Source organism: Sturnus vulgaris, unplaced genomic scaffold (genome assembly GCF_052056855.1).
Source record: "Sturnus vulgaris isolate bStuVul1 unplaced genomic scaffold, bStuVul1.hap1 Scaffold_817, whole genome shotgun sequence".
Lineage (NCBI taxonomy): Eukaryota > Metazoa > Chordata > Aves > Passeriformes > Sturnidae > Sturnus > Sturnus vulgaris.
In genome coordinates, this window is record NW_028276709.1 from 104521 (window position 1) to 125031 (window position 20511).

Below are 20511 nucleotides of genomic sequence, written 5' to 3' on the forward strand. Positions count from 1 at the left end.
CGCGTCCCTGTGCCAAGGCGTGCAGGAGGCTGCAGCCCGGGAGGTGCCAGGACCTGCAGGAGGCAGCCGAGCCCCTTCCAGACATCCACCAGCATCACTCAAAACCTCACCTTCGCCACATGCTCATTCTCCTCATGGCAGTGCCAAAACAGCGGGAGTAGGCTCTGCCTCAAAATCTTCATCAGCGGCTTTTTTCCCTCATCTACCACCAACTCCATCATCTTGAAGAAGAGGTCGAGGGCAAACACCTGCACACGGCTGTTGTCCTGGAAGGGAAGAAGAGGATAGGATCTTAAGTGCAATTACTCCAGGCTCACCTGGACAAAGGTCCAAAAATCCATAGGGGAAAATGTTTCTGGGCATCCAGTGCCGATGCCTGGAGACACAGAGACTTACATTGTCAAGGAGCAGCAGGAGTGCCTCAGCCAGCTTTGGGGCGGTGGTGCTGGATATCAAGATGCCTTTGTCCTGGAGCACATTGGTGAACACACGGAGGGTCATGGCAACCACCTCTCCATCTGCATCACCCAGCAGCTCCAAAAGACATGGAGACAGGCTGCACATTTTTCTGGCCTGTGTGGAACACAAGGCTGTGCTGTGAAGCCATGAACGGCTGAAGCAGCACCACCACTGTGCTGGCACTGCAACCCCACCCTGCTGCCACAGGGCCCAGAGGCCAAAGGCCTGTCGTGATGAACTCAGGGAGGTGAGGCAGGAGAGCTGGGAGCATTTGCTGCAGCTCTTGAAGCCCAGGCAGCCCGAGGGGCAGCTTTCCCCAGCACAGCTTCAGCCGCTGCCCCCTTCTCACCATCGAGGGATCCTTGCTGAGCACCACAAGGCATCTGAGCGCCAGGCGACGTCTCTCCCTGTACTTGCTCTGCAGGTTCCTTGACGTGATCTCAAGGAGGCTGTCACCACATTTAGTGAAATCCAAGCAGTCCAGGACCTGAAAGGCACAGGGTAGTGACAGGGGATCCAGCTGGCAGGAGCCCAGAACCTCACAGGGCTGGGCTGAGAGATCAGCACAGGGCACGGGCACTGTCCCAGGCAGCTGTGGCTACGACAGGACAGAGAGCTGGGAGGCAGTTCAGTGAGGCAGCGCTGGCCATCAGGCTCACCTCCACAAGGAATGCCAGGAAAGGCAGATCCCAGCGTGGCTCTTCCCTGCTGAGCCACCCAAGCAGGCGGCGGGCAATCCCAGAGCACAAGAAGACGGAGACACGGCGCATCTCCCTGGTGGGGGAAAAAGGCACCCAGATGCTGACGTGTGCAGGCAAACCTCTCTCAGAACTGACTCAGAGATGCAGTCTTTCCCCAGCATCCCTGGAGGTGATGTGGGCACTTTGGGAGGCTGCCCCTTGTGGGCACCTCCTCTCCCAGCCTGTTCCAGTCTGCTTGGCCGTCCCTCGGTGACAAGGCTCTCTGGCCCATGACCACAGGGACTGTGTGGGGCACGCCAGGCACACAGTGCAAATGTCGGGGGCAGAGGGGAAACAGGGGGTCTCACCTGGCCAGCAGACCCATGGCATAGTGCTGGGTGCCAGCAGAGAGCAGCGTGTCCCAGCCACGCTTGCGCTCCATGGCCATCACCTCAGGGTCATACTGCAGACAGAAGAGCAGAGCCTTCATGGTCTGCACTGCAAACCTGTGTGCAGAGCAAAGCCCAGGTCACACTGGGAGCACTGGCGCTGGCCACAAGGGCATGGGAAGGACAGGAGGACCAGGACCTGTTGGGCGTGATGGGAAGGCGGTGATCCTCCCGGCACGCTCTCCAGAAGTTATCAACGGCCTCTGGCATCTGCTGTGTGGTGATGACAATATGGAAGAGCAGAGCCACAAAGAGGCGGGAGGAATAAAACATCATTGCCTTGGGGCACTGAGGCGCTATTAGCCAGATCACCAGAGTTGCCTGCAAAAGAAGCAGCCCAAGACAGCGCTCAGTGCCGAGGTGTCCATGGGGCAGAGGGAGCAGTGGGCCTGGTGCCACCTGAGCCTGTCCCTAGCCCAGGTTTCAACCCAGCGCCTGAGGCACCGAGAGGACGGAGAGCTTCTGGAGAAGCGACTGGGGAGCGAGCAAAGCCAGTTCCAGAAACTCACAGCCAGGGCAAAAACGTCCTTGTTGTCCCCATCAGAGGTGCACATGCTGTGCAGGGGCCAGGCCTCCATCACACACAGCAGAGTTGGCAGCACCTTCTCCACTGTTGGTCCCGATGAGCCTATGGCTGTCCACATCCTTGCAGCAGCTCTGTGGGATCAGAGCTCTGTGTCAGGGGTGTCTCAGTCACAGTCCAGTGCCCTGTGCAGCTGTAGGGCCCAGGTGACAGAGCCCCGGTGCCCTGAGGGCCAGGCAGGGAGCGTGGCAGCAGTCTCAGGAGACAGAGGGGCCTGAGGGTCCTGAGCCTGTCTGCCTGTCTGGCAGAGCCCATTGGACAGGCTGTACAGGGCGGTGGGCCCTAAAGGCTGGTGGGCCCTTAGCTCTCAAGGCATGTGGTTCCTGTACCTGTCACACGTTGGGGCACAGCGCAGGAGGGTCAGCACCACGTCAGCAGGGTGTTCTCCAGCCAGCCTCAGAATGTCAGTGCGCAGACTGACACCCACAGTGGCATTGGACATGAGACTCTGGTGAATGCTTTTCACCATGGCTGGCACCTGGAGGGCGTGGGGAAGACTTGGAGCGCTGTCCAAGGGAGCAACTCCCCAGCTTCCCCCAGGACGTGTTTCCCTCCCCGCCACAATGTGGTTCCCTCAAAGACTGAGGGAGCCCAGTGACCATGGCGTGAGTGGGCACACAACCCTGTGAGGCCTCGAGCCTTGGCCCCAGGCTGCTTACGTGCTGCTGAGAAGAAACGCAAGGGTCCGTGAAGTAGTCCACAATAAGGTCCTGGCTCAGAGTGGGAGTGGGAGTGGGAGTGGTGTCAGTATTTGTGATGCCCTGAGTCTCTCCGGTGTCAGCGTTTGTCATGGCCACGTCCTCAGTCACTGCCATGTCAGCCTTTGCCCTGTCATCATTCATTGCTGTGTTGAGGTCGTCTGAGTGCTCAATCTGGGCCAAATCTGGGCTGACATCGGGCTCTGCCTGGAGCTCGCTCAGCCTGGAGTCAGGCTCGGCTGTGCTCTCTGTTGCTGTGCTGCTGGTCTTTCTACGGCGAAGGGGCACAAACTTGCGGAACATCTGCAGGAGAACAAAGGACAGGGAAGAGAGGCAAGTTCCATGGCATGCTCCAAGCACTATGCTCAGCTGAGCGGTGACAGCAGGCCCAGCCCAGGTGGGGATGGCTGCAGGTACCTTCAGTGTTCTGCGGAAGCGGCCACGGGTGGGTTTCTGCTCTTGTGTCGGCTCCATGGCTGCAGCACCTGGCAAAGAGCGAGCGCAGCCAGAGCTGAGGGGCTGCGGGAGAGGCCGGAGAACACAGCCCAGCCCTGCATTCCCCAGGCAGGGACAGCCCCGGGATGCCCCAGGGGATGCAGCATGGCCGCTGCGGGGTGTCTGCCCGGCCCCTCTTCTGTCCTGTCCCTGGGCATGTCCACAGTGGGTGGGCTGGGATGGGACGGACGGGATGGGACGGGACGGGATGGGGCCAAGCTGGATGCTTGCACCAGCCCTGAGGCCCAGGTGTGCCACTCACCATCCTGCATTGGCTGGAATGGCTCTGACTCTTCAGGCTCTTGAGCTGGGGCAACTCTAGAGCCTCTCCTTTTTATTCCCCCGAACACTTTGAACAGGTTGAGAAATCTGCCCGCCATGCCGGAGTCTGGCCTCGAGGGCACCTTCTAGAGAGATGCTTTGGGAAAGTTACAAGGCAACAAGTCGTGCAGCTGTGCCTTAAAGGCACCTGCGACAGAGAAGCCTCAGGAAGGCTGCAGGACAACAAGTCCTGCACTTGAGGCCTCCTGCCACAAGGGCAGGAGACTCCTCGTAAATGATTCAGGTCACCAAGTCCTGCAGTCTGGCCGGGAGTGAACCTGGAAAAGAAAATCCTCGGGAAGGCCACGGGCCACCAAGTCCCGCAGTCTTTCCACGAGGTCACCTGCAGGAATAACGCCTCGGAAAAGCTCGGGGTCAGGCACGAACGAGTGTGCTGTGCGGGGGCTCCTCACAGCACCGCTCTGGCGCCTCCTGTCCCGTCGCGTGCTCCGAGCACTCTGGTGTGCCCGTGTCACCACCAGCCCCCATGTCACCACATGTCACAAAGGGTCCATTGACGCCGTTCCATGCCACGGTGACCGTGCTGCACTGCATCACAAAGGGCTCTTGCACACACTGACACCTGCCCTGGGGACACCCTGAGCCCACCCAAAGTGGCCCAGGTTGGAAGGAATCCCTTGGCCCAAATGTCTAAGAGAGCCCGACAGGAATGTTAGGAATGGCTCAAATCCTATCCAACGCTGCTCTGCGGGCTCCGGGCATTTAAGAGCCCTCAATTCAGGAAAGCCTTCCTTCCCCAAATTCACTGGCGTGGCCAGAGAGTGTGACAGATTTGGACGTTTGCTTCCCATCTCAAAGCAGCAACTCATTTGCCTTCATTTGTCATCCATTGGAGAGTCACTTTACAAAAGAACACTACACAGAGGCGAATAAAGGCCATTCTTTGCTTTGCAAATGGTTTTCAATGAAGAGATGATAATATCCTAATTCTAGGAAGGAATAAAAGCTCACAAGGAGTGGAAGTCCACTCAGTGTTACCAAATTAGCCCAAACAAATGAGAAGATTGCAAAATGGCTAATCCTCCTCCTGGTACAGATAGCTAAGTGGCTCTTAAAGTACAGCTCTCCCCTCTTCTTCCCTGCAGGAAGATCAGGACCACTAACAAAAAATCACAGCTAGTGCTTTGGCCCTCCTCCAGAACCAAAGCTGTGCCAAAGCACAGATGCTGCCTTCAAGCTGACTCCAATTCCAGCCTAGACCTCTCACCTTCCACACAGCTCCTTCTCCAAGACGCCCACCAACACCAACCCCCCTAATCAGCCACACACAAGCCCCCAACAGCCCGCCGGGATCCCCAGCTAACCCCATCCCTCCGCAGAGCTTTCCCAGCCTCCAGCAGACCCCTGGTTCCCTGCACGTGCCATGGGATGGCACTCGGGAGGATCTGCTCCAAGGCCTTTCCCAGTAGCCAGCTCAGGCTGCCAGGCCTATGGTTCCTGGATCATCCTTCCCACCAACTCTCCCTGTGCACGGCTGCTCCATTTGCACATTGGTGCTCAGCTCAGAGTTCTGCACTTGAGCAGCACTGCTGAGAAAGGATGGAGAGCGGCCTGGCAAGCTCTTTCTCCAGCTCCCTCTTGACTCTTGGGGGAGGTAGAACATTCCACAGGAAAGCACCTGGTGCCACAAGGAGTGGGTGACATCAGACAGCTGTGAGGGGAAGCCTCAGGACTGCTGTATTCTGAGGGAACACCGTTGGCCTTGACCTGTATGCACCTGCGGAAGCTTAAATCCTCAGCTCCCAGGACCTCTCTTGGCCAGCACCCTGATGTGCACGCAGGACTGCTGCGAGGCACTGCTGGGACCCAGCGGGACAGGAGCTGCTGTCTCGTGTCCACCCAGCACCCCCGACAGAGCCAGGGTCACCCCAAAAGCAGACAAACGATCTGGTGTCGGCAGAGAGGAGCAAGGAGCACTGGGCTGCCTCCTCTCAGGGTATCTCAGCTGGCCCTGGGCCACAACACGCCCCCGTTTTAAGTCCTGCCTATGCCCAGCTGCCAGAAATGCCGACCTTCTTCTCTCCAAGGCGCACAGGAAGAGCCAATGAGCAGGATGCCTTGGGAGGCAAACCTTCCCGGCCTTTGCTGAGGCCAGGGACACACCAAGATCAGCCAAGACTCTGCAGATTGCCTGGCCCGCACAGCCCAGCTCTTTGCTGGCCCTGGCCCGCAGCAGCTTCCACCAAGCGAGAGGCAATTGCATATTGCCAAGAGCCGAAACACAGCAGGCAGGTGAGATGTGAACAGTGTGTGCATCAAGGACTTTTAATTCACAGCTCTCAAAGAGAGCTTTGGGGCTCGCAGCTGGACAGAGATGCTCCTGCTCACACCTCTGGCCAAAAGGGGGTAACACAGCGTGCTGCAGGTGCTTGGGTTGGTCTCCACAGCTCCAGGCAGATGCCAAACCTGCTCTTCACAGCCTTCTCCCTTCCCCTGCCCCTGTGCCCAGGGCAGCGGGCCTCAAGGACTCAAAGGACCACAGGGAGCCAAAGGGGGACGCTTGCACCTACCTCACTGCGATCTCCCTGTGAAGCACTTTCCTTAAGACGCAAGCCCCTTTTCTCCAAAGGCATTTTTCCAAATGCGTAGCTTTCCCCAGGTTCACCAACACATTCTTAAGAAGTCCTGGCAAGTCTCAATTCCTTCTGGGCCTTTCAGAACTGGCACTCCAGCTCTAGCTTGTGTTCCCCCAAGTGTGTTTCCACGTGGAGGTTCTGACGTGCAGACCCAGGCCCTCTACAAACACAAGCTGCCCGCTGCCTCTTCGCCTGCCTCAACTCCTGCCTGCGGTCACGGCCACAAAACCAGGCTGTTCCCGGACAGAGACCAGAGCCCTGCTCCCACAGGATGCTCTTGCCAGCACCTCCCAGGACTCTGTGCTGTACACACAGCACTTTTCATGCCTGCTCTCAACCGGCTTGGGCACACAGAGCACCACCTGGCTGGCTCTGCCATCAGCACACCCCAAACACAGGCAGAGGAGGTAGAAGAAGCAGGGGCTCTTTTGCAGCCATGCCCAAGGGAGACTGGAAGGGTGCCCCCTCCGTCTGGTCTCACTTGCTTGGCTGACTGGCTCTGAGGCAGGGGCTCTGATTCCTCGCTTCTGGGGACCAGAACCGCACCCAGGGTCCCGGCACTGCCTGACTGCGCTCTGGACACTGGCACGGTCACGCGTCCGAGTCTCAGGCACTGTGCTGCTGCTTCATTTGCTCTTTTGGAACACCCAGAGCTCCCCAACAATGCCCTGTTGGTCTCTGGTTCTGCCCTCTTCCTGACCCAATGCTCCAGTGATGGAGCATTGCTGTGCTTTCAGGAAGCTATTCTTGAAACCTTCCAGCATTCCAAAGCTCCTTTGCCCTCCGTGGATGCTTGCTATGGAATCTCTCCGAGCTGCACTCAGAGCATACTCAGGTTGGTTCTTCTAAAACCCAGCGCCTTCAGGGTGCTCAGCAAGACCTTTAACTCCACAGTGTTGTGGAACTGGACGTTCAACACAGAGACCTTTCCAGGATGATCTGCCCTCGTTTCTGAGTGTCTACAGAAAGCACGGCACGGAAGAGAACAGCAGGAGAGGCCTGTGTGTGTTCCAGGGCTCTGGAATTGTGCCGCTTGAGCTCCACAGAGATGCAGGCAAAGTGAAGAAGCCAAACTGTTTATTGATGGAAGGCAAAGCAAAAGCATGAGCTGGAGGGGAAAAAAAGGGATGGGCACAATCTGAGGGCTGGAGGGAAGGAGCAGTCAAAAGGGAGGAATAGTCGAGGGAACAAGAAAGGATAGGCAGTGTCTGAAGGCTGGAGGGAGAGAGCTCTCTACAAGCAGGGAGAGGGCTGAAGCCATGCGAGCTTCCCACAGGCTCAGCTGTGCTAATCATCAGCTGTGCCTGCAGCTTCAGCTGGTCTCTTCTGGTCTCAAGGCAGCCTCAACTTCCATGGCATCTGGAGGTCTTAAAGGGACGCTGGTTCTTCTAAGCCGGCAGATGAGCATGGTTCTGCAAGCCTTTCACTGATCACCTCTTCCAGTAGTATATCGTATCTCTTCAAGGCTTGAAGGGCTGGAAGAGAGAGGAATAGAGCCACAGTGAGAGCCCGCATCTGTGGGAATCCAAGCAGACCTTCCTGACAGGGCCACATCCTTCCCAGCTCTTGCCATGGCCACAAGAGGGGCCAACGGGGTCAGCTGCAAGGTGCTGGCCACGAATCCCTCCACCTGCGTCCCTGAAATCTCTCGGAGCTCTGCCCACGCCATCCCCCCGTCCACACAGGGAGCAAAGCCCACCGCAGCCGGGGCAGGGATTGCAGCTCCCCCCGCCAACCCCGCTGACAGCCCGCTGCCCGCACTCACCCTCAATGAGAACGTCAATGTCTCCTGGCTGACCCGTCAGGTACCGCCCAGCGATCCCTGGGAACACAGAGCCTGTCACGGCTCTGTCCAGCGGCACAGCTCCCCGCCAGCGGCGCTGCCAGCCCTGTGTGTCACAGGGCGGCAGCAGCCCCGAGGGCAGCCGGGGCTCCACGGCGCCGGGCCCGGATGCCGCGCTGCCGGGGCAGCGGGCGGGGCTGGGGCCGAGCTGCGGCGGGGCGGGGAGGGGAGGGGAGGGGAGGGGAGGGGAGGGGAGGGGAGGGAGCCCGGGCTCACCCATGAACCTGATGGCCGCTAATTGCAGGGACTCCTTTGGGCTCTGCAGGTACGGCAGGGCCTGGCGCAGGTGCTCGGCCGCTCGGCTCCTGTCCTCTGCCAGCTGAAGAGAGCGGCGGGAGGGAAGGGTCGGGCCGGGCTTTGTGCCCCTTTGCCAGGCGCTCCCCGCTTTGGCCGGCCCCGGCCTCCCCTGCCCGCACAGCCCTGAGGCGCGGCCAGCAGCCGCTGGGCCGGGGCTCCGTCGGCGCCCGGCTCGGGCCCACAGGAGCCTGGAGAAGAGCCCGTGCGGCTCCTGCGTGCAGCCCTGGGCAGGGCCACAGCTGCCAAGCGCACACAGTGAGCACCGCGCTCAGGGGGCTTGTCCAGGCTGAGCCTGGCGCTTCCAGGCCCTCCTTACCAGGCACTCGGCAAACATCCACAGCTTCTCTGTCTTCACCAGTTGCATGAGATGCCTTCTCTTCAGGAACTCGGTCACACAAAGCAGTGTTTTCCGCGAGGCCTGGAGAGCAGCAGAGATGTGCAGATGGCACCGCAGCTCAGGGCACAGGAGCCGCGTCCCTGTGCCAAGGCGTGCAGGAGGCTGCAGCCCGGGAGGTGCCAGGACCTGCAGGAGGCAGCCGAGCCCCTTCCAGACATCCACCAGCATCACTCAAAACCTCACCTTCGCCACATGCTCATTCTCCTCATGGCAGTGCCAAAACAGCGGGAGTAGGCTCTGCCTCAAAATCTTCATCAGCGGCTTTTTTCCCTCATCTACCACCAACTCCATCATCTTGAAGAAGAGGTCGAGGGCAAACACCTGCACACGGCTGTTGTCCTGGAAGGGAAGAAGAGGATAGGATCTTAAGTGCAATTACTCCAGGCTCACCTGGACAAAGGTCCAAAAATCCATAGGGGAAAATGTTTCTGGGCATCCAGTGCCGATGCCTGGAGACACAGAGACTTACATTGTCAAGGAGCAGCAGGAGTGCCTCAGCCAGCTTTGGGGCGGTGGTGCTGGATATCAAGATGCCTTTGTCCTGGAGCACATTGGTGAACACACGGAGGGTCATGGCAACCACCTCTCCATCTGCATCACCCAGCAGCTCCAAAAGACATGGAGACAGGCTGCACATTTTTCTGGCCTGTGTGGAACACAAGGCTGTGCTGTGAAGCCATGAACGGCTGAAGCAGCACCACCACTGTGCTGGCACTGCAACCCCACCCTGCTGCCACAGGGCCCAGAGGCCAAAGGCCTGTCGTGATGAACTCAGGGAGGTGAGGCAGGAGAGCTGGGAGCATTTGCTGCAGCTCTTGAAGCCCAGGCAGCCCGAGGGGCAGCTTTCCCCAGCACAGCTTCAGCCGCTGCCCCCTTCTCACCATCGAGGGATCCTTGCTGAGCACCACAAGGCATCTGAGCGCCAGGCGACGTCTCTCCCTGTACTTGCTCTGCAGGTTCCTTGACGTGATCTCAAGGAGGCTGTCACCACATTTAGTGAAATCCAAGCAGTCCAGGACCTGAAAGGCACAGGGTAGTGACAGGGGATCCAGCTGGCAGGAGCCCAGAACCTCACAGGGCTGGGCTGAGAGATCAGCACAGGGCACGGGCACTGTCCCAGGCAGCTGTGGCTACGACAGGACAGAGAGCTGGGAGGCAGTTCAGTGAGGCAGCGCTGGCCATCAGGCTCACCTCCACAAGGAATGCCAGGAAAGGCAGATCCCAGCGTGGCTCTTCCCTGCTGAGCCACCCAAGCAGGCGGCGGGCAATCCCAGAGCACAAGAAGACGGAGACACGGCGCATCTCCCTGGTGGGGGAAAAAGGCACCCAGATGCTGACGTGTGCAGGCAAACCTCTCTCAGAACTGACTCAGAGATGCAGTCTTTCCCCAGCATCCCTGGAGGTGATGTGGGCACTTTGGGAGGCTGCCCCTTGTGGGCACCTCCTCTCCCAGCCTTTTGCAGTCTGCTTGGCCGTCCCTCGGTGACAAGGCTCTCTGGCCCATGACCACAGGGACTGTGTGGGGCACGCCAGGCACACAGTGCAAATGTCGGGGGCAGAGGGGAAACAGGGGGTCTCACCTGGCCAGCAGACCCATGGCATAGTGCTGGGTGCCAGCAGAGAGCAGCGTGTCCCAGCCACGCTTGCGCTGCATGGCCATCACCTCAGGGTCATACTGCAGACAGAAGAGCAGAGCCTTCATGGTCTGCACTGCAAACCTGTGTGCAGAGCAAAGCCCAGGTCACACTGGGAGCACTGGCGCTGGCCACAAGGGCATGGGAAGGACAGGAGGACCAGGACCTGTTGGGCGTGATGGGAAGGCGGTGATCCTCCCGGCACGCTCTCCAGAAGTTATCAACGGCCTCTGGCATCTGCTGTGTGGTGATGACAATATGGAAGAGCAGAGCCACAAACAGGCGGGAGGAATAAAACATCATTGCCTTGGGGCACTGAGGCGCTATTAGCCAGATCACCAGAGTTGCCTGCAAAAGAAGCAGCCCAAGACAGCGCTCAGTGCCGAGGTGTCCATGGGGCAGAGGGAGCAGTGGGCCTGGTGCCACCTGAGCCTGTCCCTAGCCCAGGTTTCAACCCAGCGCCTGAGGCACCGAGAGGACGGAGAGCTTCTGGAGAAGCGACTGGGGAGCGAGCAAAGCCAGTTCCAGAAACTCACAGCCAGGGCAAAAACGTCCTTGTTGTCCCCATCAGAGGTGCACATGCTGTGCAGGGGCCAGGCCTCCATCACACACAGCAGAGTTGGCAGCACCTTCTCCACTGTTGGTCCCGATGAGCCTATGGCTGTCCACATCCTTGCAGCAGCTCTGTGGGATCAGAGCTCTGTGTCAGGGGTGTCTCAGTCACAGTCCAGTGCCCTGTGCAGCTGTAGGGCCCAGGTGACAGAGCCCCGGTGCCCTGAGGGCCAGGCAGGGAGCGTGGCAGCAGTCTCAGGAGACAGAGGGGCCTGAGGGTCCTGAGCCTGTCTGCCTGTCTGGCAGAGCCCATTGGACAGGCTGTACAGGGCGGTGGGCCCTAAAGGCTGGTGGGCCCTTAGCTCTCAAGGCATGTGGTTCCTGTACCTGTCACACGTTGGGGCACAGCGCAGGAGGGTCAGCACCACGTCAGCAGGGTGTTCTCCAGCCAGCCTCAGAATGTCAGTGCGCAGACTGACACCCACAGTGGCATTGGACATGAGACTCTGGTGAATGCTTTTCACCATGGCTGGCACCTGGAGGGCGTGGGGAAGACTTGGAGCGCTGTCCAAGGGAGCAACTCCCCAGCTTCCCCCAGGACGTGTTTCCCTCCCCGCCACAATGTGGTTCCCTCAAAGACTGAGGGAGCCCAGTGACCATGGCGTGAGTGGGCACACAACCCTGTGAGGCCTCGAGCCTTGGCCCCAGGCTGCTTACGTGCTGCTGAGAAGAAACGCAAGGGTCCGTGAAGTAGTCCACAATAAGGTCCTGGCTCAGAGTGGGAGTGGGAGTGGGAGTGGTGTCAGTATTTGTGATGCCCTGAGTCTCTCCGGTGTCAGCGTTTGTCATGGCCACGTCCTCAGTCACTGCCATGTCAGCCTTTGCCCTGTCATCATTCATTGCTGTGTTGAGGTCGTCTGAGTGCTCAATCTGGGCCAAATCTGGGCTGACATCGGGCTCTGCCTGGAGCTCGCTCAGCCTGGAGTCAGGCTCGGCTGTGCTCTCTGTTGCTGTGCTGCTGGTCTTTCTACGGCGAAGGGGCACAAACTTGCGGAACATCTGCAGGAGAACAAAGGACAGGGAAGAGAGGCAAGTTCCATGGCATGCTCCAAGCACTATGCTCAGCTGAGCGGTGACAGCAGGCCCAGCCCAGGTGGGGATGGCTGCAGGTACCTTCAGTGTTCTGCGGAAGCGGCCACGGGTGGGTTTCTGCTCTTGTGTCGGCTCCATGGCTGCAGCACCTGGCAAAGAGCGAGCGCAGCCAGAGCTGAGGGGCTGCGGGAGAGGCCGGAGAACACAGCCCAGCCCTGCATTCCCCAGGCAGGGACAGCCCCGGGATGCCCCAGGGGATGCAGCATGGCCGCTGCGGGGTGTCTGCCCGGCCCCTCTTCTGTCCTGTCCCTGGGCATGTCCACAGTGGGTGGGCTGGGATGGGACGGACGGGATGGGACGGGACGGGATGGGGCCAAGCTGGATGCTTGCACCAGCCCTGAGGCCCAGGTGTGCCACTCACCATCCTGCATTGGCTGGAATGGCTCTGACTCTTCAGGCTCTTGAGCTGGGGCAACTCTAGAGCCTCTCCTTTTTATTCCCCCGAACACTTTGAACAGGTTGAGAAATCTGCCCGCCATGCCGGAGTCTGGCCTCGAGGGCACCTTCTAGAGAGATGCTTTGGGAAAGTTACAAGGCAACAAGTCGTGCAGCTGTGCCTTAAAGGCACCTGCGACAGAGAAGCCTCAGGAAGGCTGCAGGACAACAAGTCCTGCACTTGAGGCCTCCTGCCACAAGGGCAGGAGACTCCTCGTAAATGATTCAGGTCACCAAGTCCTGCAGTCTGGCCGGGAGTGAACCTGGAAAAGAAAATCCTCGGGAAGGCCACGGGCCACCAAGTCCCGCAGTCTTTCCACGAGGTCACCTGCAGGAATAACGCCTCGGAAAAGCTCGGGGTCAGGCACGAACGAGTGTGCTGTGCGGGGGCTCCTCACAGCACCGCTCTGGCGCCTCCTGTCCCGTCGCGTGCTCCGAGCACTCTGGTGTGCCCGTGTCACCACCAGCCCCCATGTCACCACATGTCACAAAGGGTCCATTGACGCCGTTCCATGCCACGGTGACCATGCTGCACTGCATCACAAAGGGCTCTTGCACACACTGACACCTGCCCTGGGGACACCCTGAGCCCACCCAAAGTGGCCCAGGTTGGAAGGAATCCCTTGGCCCAAATGTCTAAGAGAGCCCGACAGGAATGTTAGGAATGGCTCAAATCCTATCCAACGCTGCTCTGCGGGCTCCGGGCATTTAAGAGCCCTCAATTCAGGAAAGCCTTCCTTCCCCAAATTCACTGGCGTGGCCAGAGAGTGTGACAGATTTGGACGTTTGCTTCCCATCTCAAAGCAGCAACTCATTTGCCTTCATTTGTCATCCATTGGAGAGTCACTTTACAAAAGAACACTACACAGAGGCGAATAAAGGCCATTCTTTGCTTTGCAAATGGTTTTCAATGAAGAGATGATAATATCCTAATTCTAGGAAGGAATAAAAGCTCACAAGGAGTGGAAGTGCACTCAGTGTTACCAAATTAGCCCAAACAAATGAGAAGATTGCAAAATGGCTAATCCTCCTCCTGGTACAGATAGCTAAGTGGCTCTTAAAGTACAGCTCTCCCCTCTTCTTCCCTGCAGGAAGATCAGGACCACTAACAAAAAATCACAGCTAGTGCTTTGGCCCTCCTCCAGAACCAAAGCTGTGCCAAAGCACAGATGCTGCCTTCAAGCTGACTCCAATTCCAGCCTAGACCTCTCACCTTCCACACAGCTCCTTCTCCAAGACTCCCACCAACACCAACCTACCTAATCAGCCGCACACAAGCCCCCAACAGCCCGCCGGGATCCCCAGCTAACCCCATCCCTCCGCAGAGCTTTCCCAGCCTCCAGCAGACCCCTGGTTCCCTGCACGTGCCATGGGATGGCACTCGGGAGGATCTGCTCCAAGGCATTTCCCAGTAGCAAGCTCAGGCTGCCAGGCCTATGGTTCCTGGATCATCCTTCCCACCAACTCTCCCTGTGCACGCCTCTTCCATTTGCACATTGGTGCTCAGCTCAGAGTTCTGCACTTGAGCAGCACTGCTGAGAAAGGATGGAGAGCGGCCTGGCAAGCTCTTTCTCCAGCTCCCTCTTGACTCTTGGGGGAGGTAGAACATTCCACAGGAAAGCACCTGGTGCCACAAGGAGTGGGTGACATCAGACAGCTGTGAGGGGAAGCCTCAGGACTGCTGTATTCTGAGGGAACACCGTTGGCCTTGACCTGTATGCACCTGCAGAAGCTTAAATCCTCAGCTCCCAGGACCTCTCTTGGCCAGCACCCTGATGTGTATGCAGGACTGCTGCGAGGCACTGCTGGGACCCAGCGGGACAGGAGCTGCTGTCTCGTGTCCACCCAGCACCCCCGACAGAGCCAGGGTCACCCCAAAAGCAGACAAACGATCTGGTGTCGGCAGAGAGGAGCAAGGAGCACTGGGCTGCCTCCTCTCAGGGTATCTCAGCTGGCCCTGGGCCACAACACGCCCTCGTTTTAAGTCCTGCCTATGCCCAGCTGCCAGAAATGCCGACCTTCTTCTCTCCAAGGCGCACAGGAAGAGCCAATGAGCAGGATGCCTTGGGAGGCAAACCTTCCCGGCCTTTGCTGAGGCCAGGGACACACCAAGATCAGCCAAGACTCTGCAGATTGCCTGGCCCGCACAGCCCAGCTCTTTGCTGGCCCTGGCCCGCAGCAGCTTCCACCAAGCGAGAGGCAATTGCATATTGCCAAGAGCCGAAACACAGCAGGCAGGTGAGATGTGAACAGTGTGTGCATCAAGGCCTTTTAATTCACAGCTCTCAAAGAGAGCTTTGGGGCTCGCAGCTGGACAGAGATGCTCCTGCTCACACCTCTGGCCAAAAGGGGGTAACGCAGCGTGCTGCAGGTGCTTGGGTTGGTCTCCACAGCTCCAGGCAGATGCCAAACCTGCTCTTCACAGCCTTCTCCCTTCCCCTGCCCCTGTGCCCAGGGCAGCGGGCCTCAAGGACTCAAAGGACCACAGGGAGCCAAAGGGAATGTTACGAAGGGAGAGGGGAGTGAAACAAGTCTTGCCTCTGCCCAGGCCTCTGGCAGTAGTCATTGGCTTTATTGAGGTGGGCAGCACCCCAAAACCGCTCTTGCTCACAAGTTCTTCATAATGGTTGTTTAAGTCTATTACAAAATGAATTGTTTATTTAATAGACACAATTTTAACAAACAAAAGACTTTAATCTATTTCTTTTGACAAAGGATAAACAAAGAACCACTACTAGGAGATAATATACTTTGCAAAACAAAGGAATGAGGTGGAAGGGAAAACAGGGATTGGCGTGGTCTGAGGGCTAGAGGGAGAGAGCTATGTACAGGCAGGGAGAGGGCTGAAGCCATGCGAGCTTCCCACAGGTTCAGCTGTGCCAATCATCACCTGTGCCTGGAGCTCCAGTGAGATATGCACGTGGTGTCCTCTTCAGTGTCTCCTGGTGCTGTTCTTGGGACACTGGTTCACTGTGTCGCTCAGATGAACCTGATTCTTCAGCTCTGTTGGCAAACTGGTCTTGAATATTCAGGTTCCAGTGGGATGGACTGGTTTGTTTCCTTGGGGCGTGAATGGCTGGAAGAGAGAAGAGTCACAGTCAGAGCCCGGATCTGTGGGAATCCAAGTAGACCTTCCTGCCAAGGGCAGCCCACTCAGCTCCTGCAATGGCCAGCAGAGAGGAGTTGCCAACGGGATCAGCTGCAAGGTGCAGGCCAAGAATCCCGCCTGTGTCCCAATAAAACACTCGGAGCTCTGCCCACGCCACCCTTCATCCACACAGGGAGCAAAGCCCTCCGCAGCCGGGACAGGGATTGCAACTCCTCCTGCCAGCCCCCGCTGCCAGCCCGCTGCCCTCACTCACCCGCACTGAGCACCTGGAGCTCATTCTTCTACTTCCTCATGCGTGCCCCGGCGATCCCTGGGAACACAGAGCCCGTCACGGCTCTGTCCAGCGGCACAGCTCCCTGCCAGCGGCGCTGCCAGCCCTGTGGCCACACGCCCTCGTGGCCCGGCAGGGCTCAGCCCGGGCCCTTGCCGCATCCTGACGCCCAAGGGCACGGCTGCGACACAGGGCGGCAGCAGCCCCGAGGGCAGCCGGGGCTCCACGGCGCCGGGCCCGGATGCCGCGCTGCCGGGGCCGCAGGCGGGGCTGGGGCCGAGCTGCGGCGGGGCGGGGAGGGGAGGGGAGGGGAGGGGAGGGGAGGGGAGGGGAGGGGAGGGGAGGGGAGGGGAGGGGAGGGGAGGGGAGGGGAGGGGAGGGGAGGGGAGGGGAGGGGAGGGGAGGGGAGGGGAGGGGAGGGAGCCCGGGCTCACCCATGAACCTGATGGCCGCTAATTGGACGGACTGCTGTGGGCTCTGCAGGTACGGCAGGGCCTGGCGCAGGTGCTCGGCCGCTCGGCTCCTGTCGTCTGCCAGCTGGAGAGAGCGGCGGGAGGGAAGGGTCGGGCCGGGCTTTGTGCCCCTTTGCCAGGCGCTCCCCGCTTTGGCCGGCCCCGGCCTCCCCTGCCCGCACAGCCCTGAGGCGCGGCCAGCAGCCGCTGGGCCGGGGCTCCGTCGGCGCCCGGCTCGGGCCCACAGGAGCCTGGAGAAGAGCCCGTGCGGCTCCTGCGTGCAGCCCTGGGCAGGGCCACAGCTGCCAAGCGCACACAGTGAGCACCGCGCTCAGGGGGCTTGTCCAGGCTGAGCCTGGCGCTTCCAGGCCCTCCTTACCAGGCACTCGGCAAACATCCACAGCTCTTCTGTCTGCAGCGCCTGTTGGAGATCCGTCTTCTTCAAGAACCCCGCCGCACAAAGCAGCGTTTCTCGAGAGGCCTGGAGAGCAGCAGAGATGTGCAGATGGCACCGCAGCTCAGGGCACAGGAGCCGCGTCCCTGTGCCAAGGCGTGCAGGAGGCTGCAGCCCGGGAGGTGCCAGGACCTGCAGGAGGCAGCCGAGCCCCTTCCAGACATCCACCAGCATCACACAAAACTTTACCTTTGCCAGCTCCTGGTTCTCATCATGGCAGTGGAAGAAGAGTGGGAGCAGGCTCTGGCTCACAATTCTCTCCAGGGCCGTTTTTCCCTTGTCCACTACCAAGTCCATCACCTTGCAGAAGAGGTGAACGGAAAGCTGCTGCACATGACTGCTATCCTGGAGGAAAGAAGGAGGAAAAGACCTCAGAAGCAACTTGTACAGCCCACCTGGGCGAAGGCCCAAACATCAGGAAGGCACAAAGTTTCGGGGCAGCAGCCAGTGCTCATGGCTGGGGGCACAGAGCCTTACATTTTCCAGTAGTGACAGGAGTGGCAGAGCCAGCTTTGTAGCAGCAGTGCTAGATATCATGAGGTGTTTTTCCTGGAAGATATTTATGAAGACAGAGAGGGACATGCCAATCACCTCTCTCTGTGCATCACCCAGCAGCTCCAGGAGGCTTCGAGACAGGCTGCGTATACGTTTGGCCTGTGTAGAAGACAAGGCTGTGCTGTGAAGCCAAGAACGGCTACAGTGCCACCACTGCCGTGCTGGCACTGCAACCCCACCCTGCTGCCACAGGGCCCAGAGGCCAAAGGCCTGTCGTGATGAACTCAGGGAGGTGAGGCAGGAGAGCTGGGAGCATCTGCTGCAGCTCCTGAAGCCCAGGCAGCCCGAGGGGCAGCTTTCCCCAGCACAGCTTCAGCCGCTGCCCCCTTCTCACCATCGAGGGATCCTTGCTGAGCACCACAAGGCATCTGAGTGCCAGGCGACGTCTCTCCCTGTACTTGCTCTGCAGGTTCCTTGACATGATCTCCAGGATGCTGTCAGCACATTGAGTGAAATCCAAGCAGTCCAGGACCTGAAAGGCACAGGGCAGTGACAGCGGACCCGGCCGGCAGGAGCGCGCAACCACACAGGGCTGGGCTGAGAGATCAGCACAGGGCACGGGCAGTGTCCCAGGCAGCTGTGGTGACGAGAGGACAGAGAGCTGGGAGGGAGCTCTGGCCAAGAGGCTCACCTCCACAGTGAATGCCAGGAAAGGCAGATCCCAGCGTGGCTCCTGTGTGCTGAGCAGCTGGAGTAGGTGGAGTGCGACATGGGTACACAAGGGCATCAAGCCACGACGCATCAACCTAGCAGGGGGAAAAAGGGAGTAAGACCCTGAGGTGGGGGGAGGGTGCAATAATCTCCCAAGAGTGACTCACAGAGATGCAGTCTTTCCCCAGCATCCCTGGAGGTGATGTGGGCACTTTGGGAGGCTGCCCCTTGTGGGCACCTCCTCTCCCAGCCTTTTGCAGTCTGCTTGGCCGTCCCTCGGTGACAAGGCTCTCTGGCCCATGACCACAGGGACTGTGTGGGGCACGCCAGGCACACAGTGCAAATGTCGGGGGCAGAGGGGAAACAGGGGGTCTCACCTGGCCAGCAGACCCATGGCATAGTGCTGGGTGCCAGCAGAGAGCAGCGTGTCCCAGCCACGCTTGCGCTCCATGGCCATCACCTCAGGGTCATACTGCAGACAGAAGAGCAGAGCCTTCATGGTCTGCACTGCAAACCTGTGTGCAGAGCAAAGCCCAGGTCACACTGGGAGCATTGGCGCTGGCCACAAGGGCATGGGAAGGACAGGAGGACCAGGACCTGTTGGGCTTGCTGGGAAGGTGGTGATCCTCCCGGCACGCTCTCCAGAAGTTATCAACTGCCTCTGGCATCTGCTGTGTGGTGATGATGACATGGAAGAGCAGAGCCGTAACCAGAGCGTTGGAAGAATGCATCATGGCCTCATGGCACTGAGGCACCCGGATAATCACCCAGAGCACCAGAGTTGCCTGCAAAAGAAGCAGCCCCAGACAGCGCTCAGTGCCGAGGTGTCCATGGGGCAGGGCCCGAGGGGAGAGGCAGGGGGAGCAGTGGGCCTGGTGCTGCCTGAGCCTGTCCCTAGCCCAGCGCCTGAGGCACAGAGAGGATGGATGGAGATCTGCTGGAGAGGCTACTGGCGAGGAAACCAAGGCCAGTTCCAGAAACTCACAGCCAGGGCAAAAACGTCCTTGTTGTCCCCATCAGAGGTGCACATGCTGTGCAGGGGCCAGGCCTCCATCACACACAGCAGAGTTGGCAGCACCTTCTCCACTGTTGATCCCGATGAGCCTATGGCTCTCCACATCCTTGCAGCAGCTCTGTGGGATCAGAGCTCTGTGTCAGGGGTGTCTCAGTCACAGTCCAGTGCCCTGTGCAGCTGTAGGGCCCAGGTGACAGAGCCCCGGTGCCCTGAGGGCCAGGCAGGGAGCGTGGCAGCAGTCTCAGGAGACAGAGGGGCCTGAGGGTCCTGGGCCTGTCTGCCTGTCTGGCAGAGCCCATTGGACAGGCTGTACAGGGCGGTGGGCCCTAAAGGCTGGTGGGCCCTAAAGGCTGTTGAGCCCTGAGCTCTCAAGGCACGTGGGCCTCGTACCTGTCACACGTTGGGGCACAGCGCAGGAGGGTCAGCACCACGTCAGCAGGGTGTTCTCCAGCCAGCCTCAGAATGTCAGTGCGCAGACTGACACCCACAGTGGCACAGGACACGAGACTCTGGTGAATGCTTTTCACCATGGCTGGCACCTGGAAGAGGCGTGACGAGGACTTGGAGTGCTGTCCAAGGGACCAGCTTCCCCCAAGAAGTGCTTCCCTTCCTGTGGAGGGAGCAGAAAACATTCATAAAGAAGAAAGTCTCCCTGCATCCTCAGAACAAACTCCTTGGAAAACCATAGCTTAAAGATAAGAAATGGCTTGTGAAATGATGAATACAAAAAGGAATCCAGTTCCCGCCCTTGGTAGATCCTTCGATCTCCAGTATTAGTGGCTCATTCTCTTTTAGTATCCGCAGGCCAGCTTTGAATGTAAAATCCCTCAGGGATTGGTTAGAATGTAGAATTCCCTTGATAATTGGTGCAAACTGTAAAACTCCCAAAAGCTATAAAAACCCCTGTAAAACAATAACCGTTGGTATATGCTAGATTGGATGCCTTCATAGAATAAACTATGGATTTGTGGCTTTCTACATATCCTGGTTTATTTACCCCGCTGGTCTAAGAGCTCACCGCGAGCCAAATTTCTATCTGGGCAAGGCTCGGGAACGTGCTCTGTCGCTGAGGGCTGCAGAAGCGGTCTCAGAGATCCCAAAGGGAGCCCAAAAACCCAGCCAGCGACACCTTCCCACCACACTCTTCTGGCCTCAAAGACCAAGGAGGCACAGTGGCCGTTCCTTGAGGGGATGCACGATCACATGATCCTGGGAGGGCACCAGCCCTGGCCCCAGACTGCTAACCTGCAGCTCAGATGAAACAACACTCTTCTCAACAAAATCGGTGGTGGGAGCATGAATGACAGCGGGAGTGGTGTCAGTATTTGTGATGCCCTGAGTCTCTCCGGTGTCAGCGTTTGTCATGGCCACGTCCTCCGTCACTGCCATGTCAGCCTTTGCCCTGTCATCAT

At 58.9% G+C, this 20511-nt stretch overlaps 1 protein-coding gene across 1 annotated transcript; it reads right to left on the reverse strand.

The window, feature by feature from the left end:
- Positions 1-11930: 11930 nt before the first annotated feature.
- Positions 11931-18178, reverse strand: LOC148217485 (uncharacterized). The gene is made up of 7 exons (XM_088158594.1): positions 18065-18178; positions 17768-17905; positions 17356-17532; positions 17068-17223; positions 16804-16905; positions 16407-16509; positions 11931-11935 (listed from the first exon to the last, which is right to left on the reverse strand). Exons 1-7 carry the CDS (start codon positions 18173-18175, stop codon positions 11931-11933), a joined length of 792 nt encoding a protein of 263 aa, XP_088014720.1. The 5' UTR covers positions 18176-18178.
- Positions 18179-20511: the final 2333 nt, after the last annotated feature.

Excerpts from the sequence above, each read along its gene's own strand:
- LOC148217485 (XM_088158594.1), bottom strand. The coding sequence starts at position 18,175 with ATGCGTCGTGGCTTGATGCCCTTGTGTACCCATGTCGCACTCCACCTA. Across the intron at positions 17,533-17,767 it reads TCAGCAAGGATCCCTCGATG|GCCAAACGTATACGCAGCCT; the intron begins GTGAGAAGGGGG and ends TCTTCTACACAG. Across the intron at positions 17,224-17,355 it reads TCCTGTCACTACTGGAAAAT|GATAGCAGTCATGTGCAGCA; the intron begins GTAAGGCTCTGT and ends TCTTTCCTCCAG.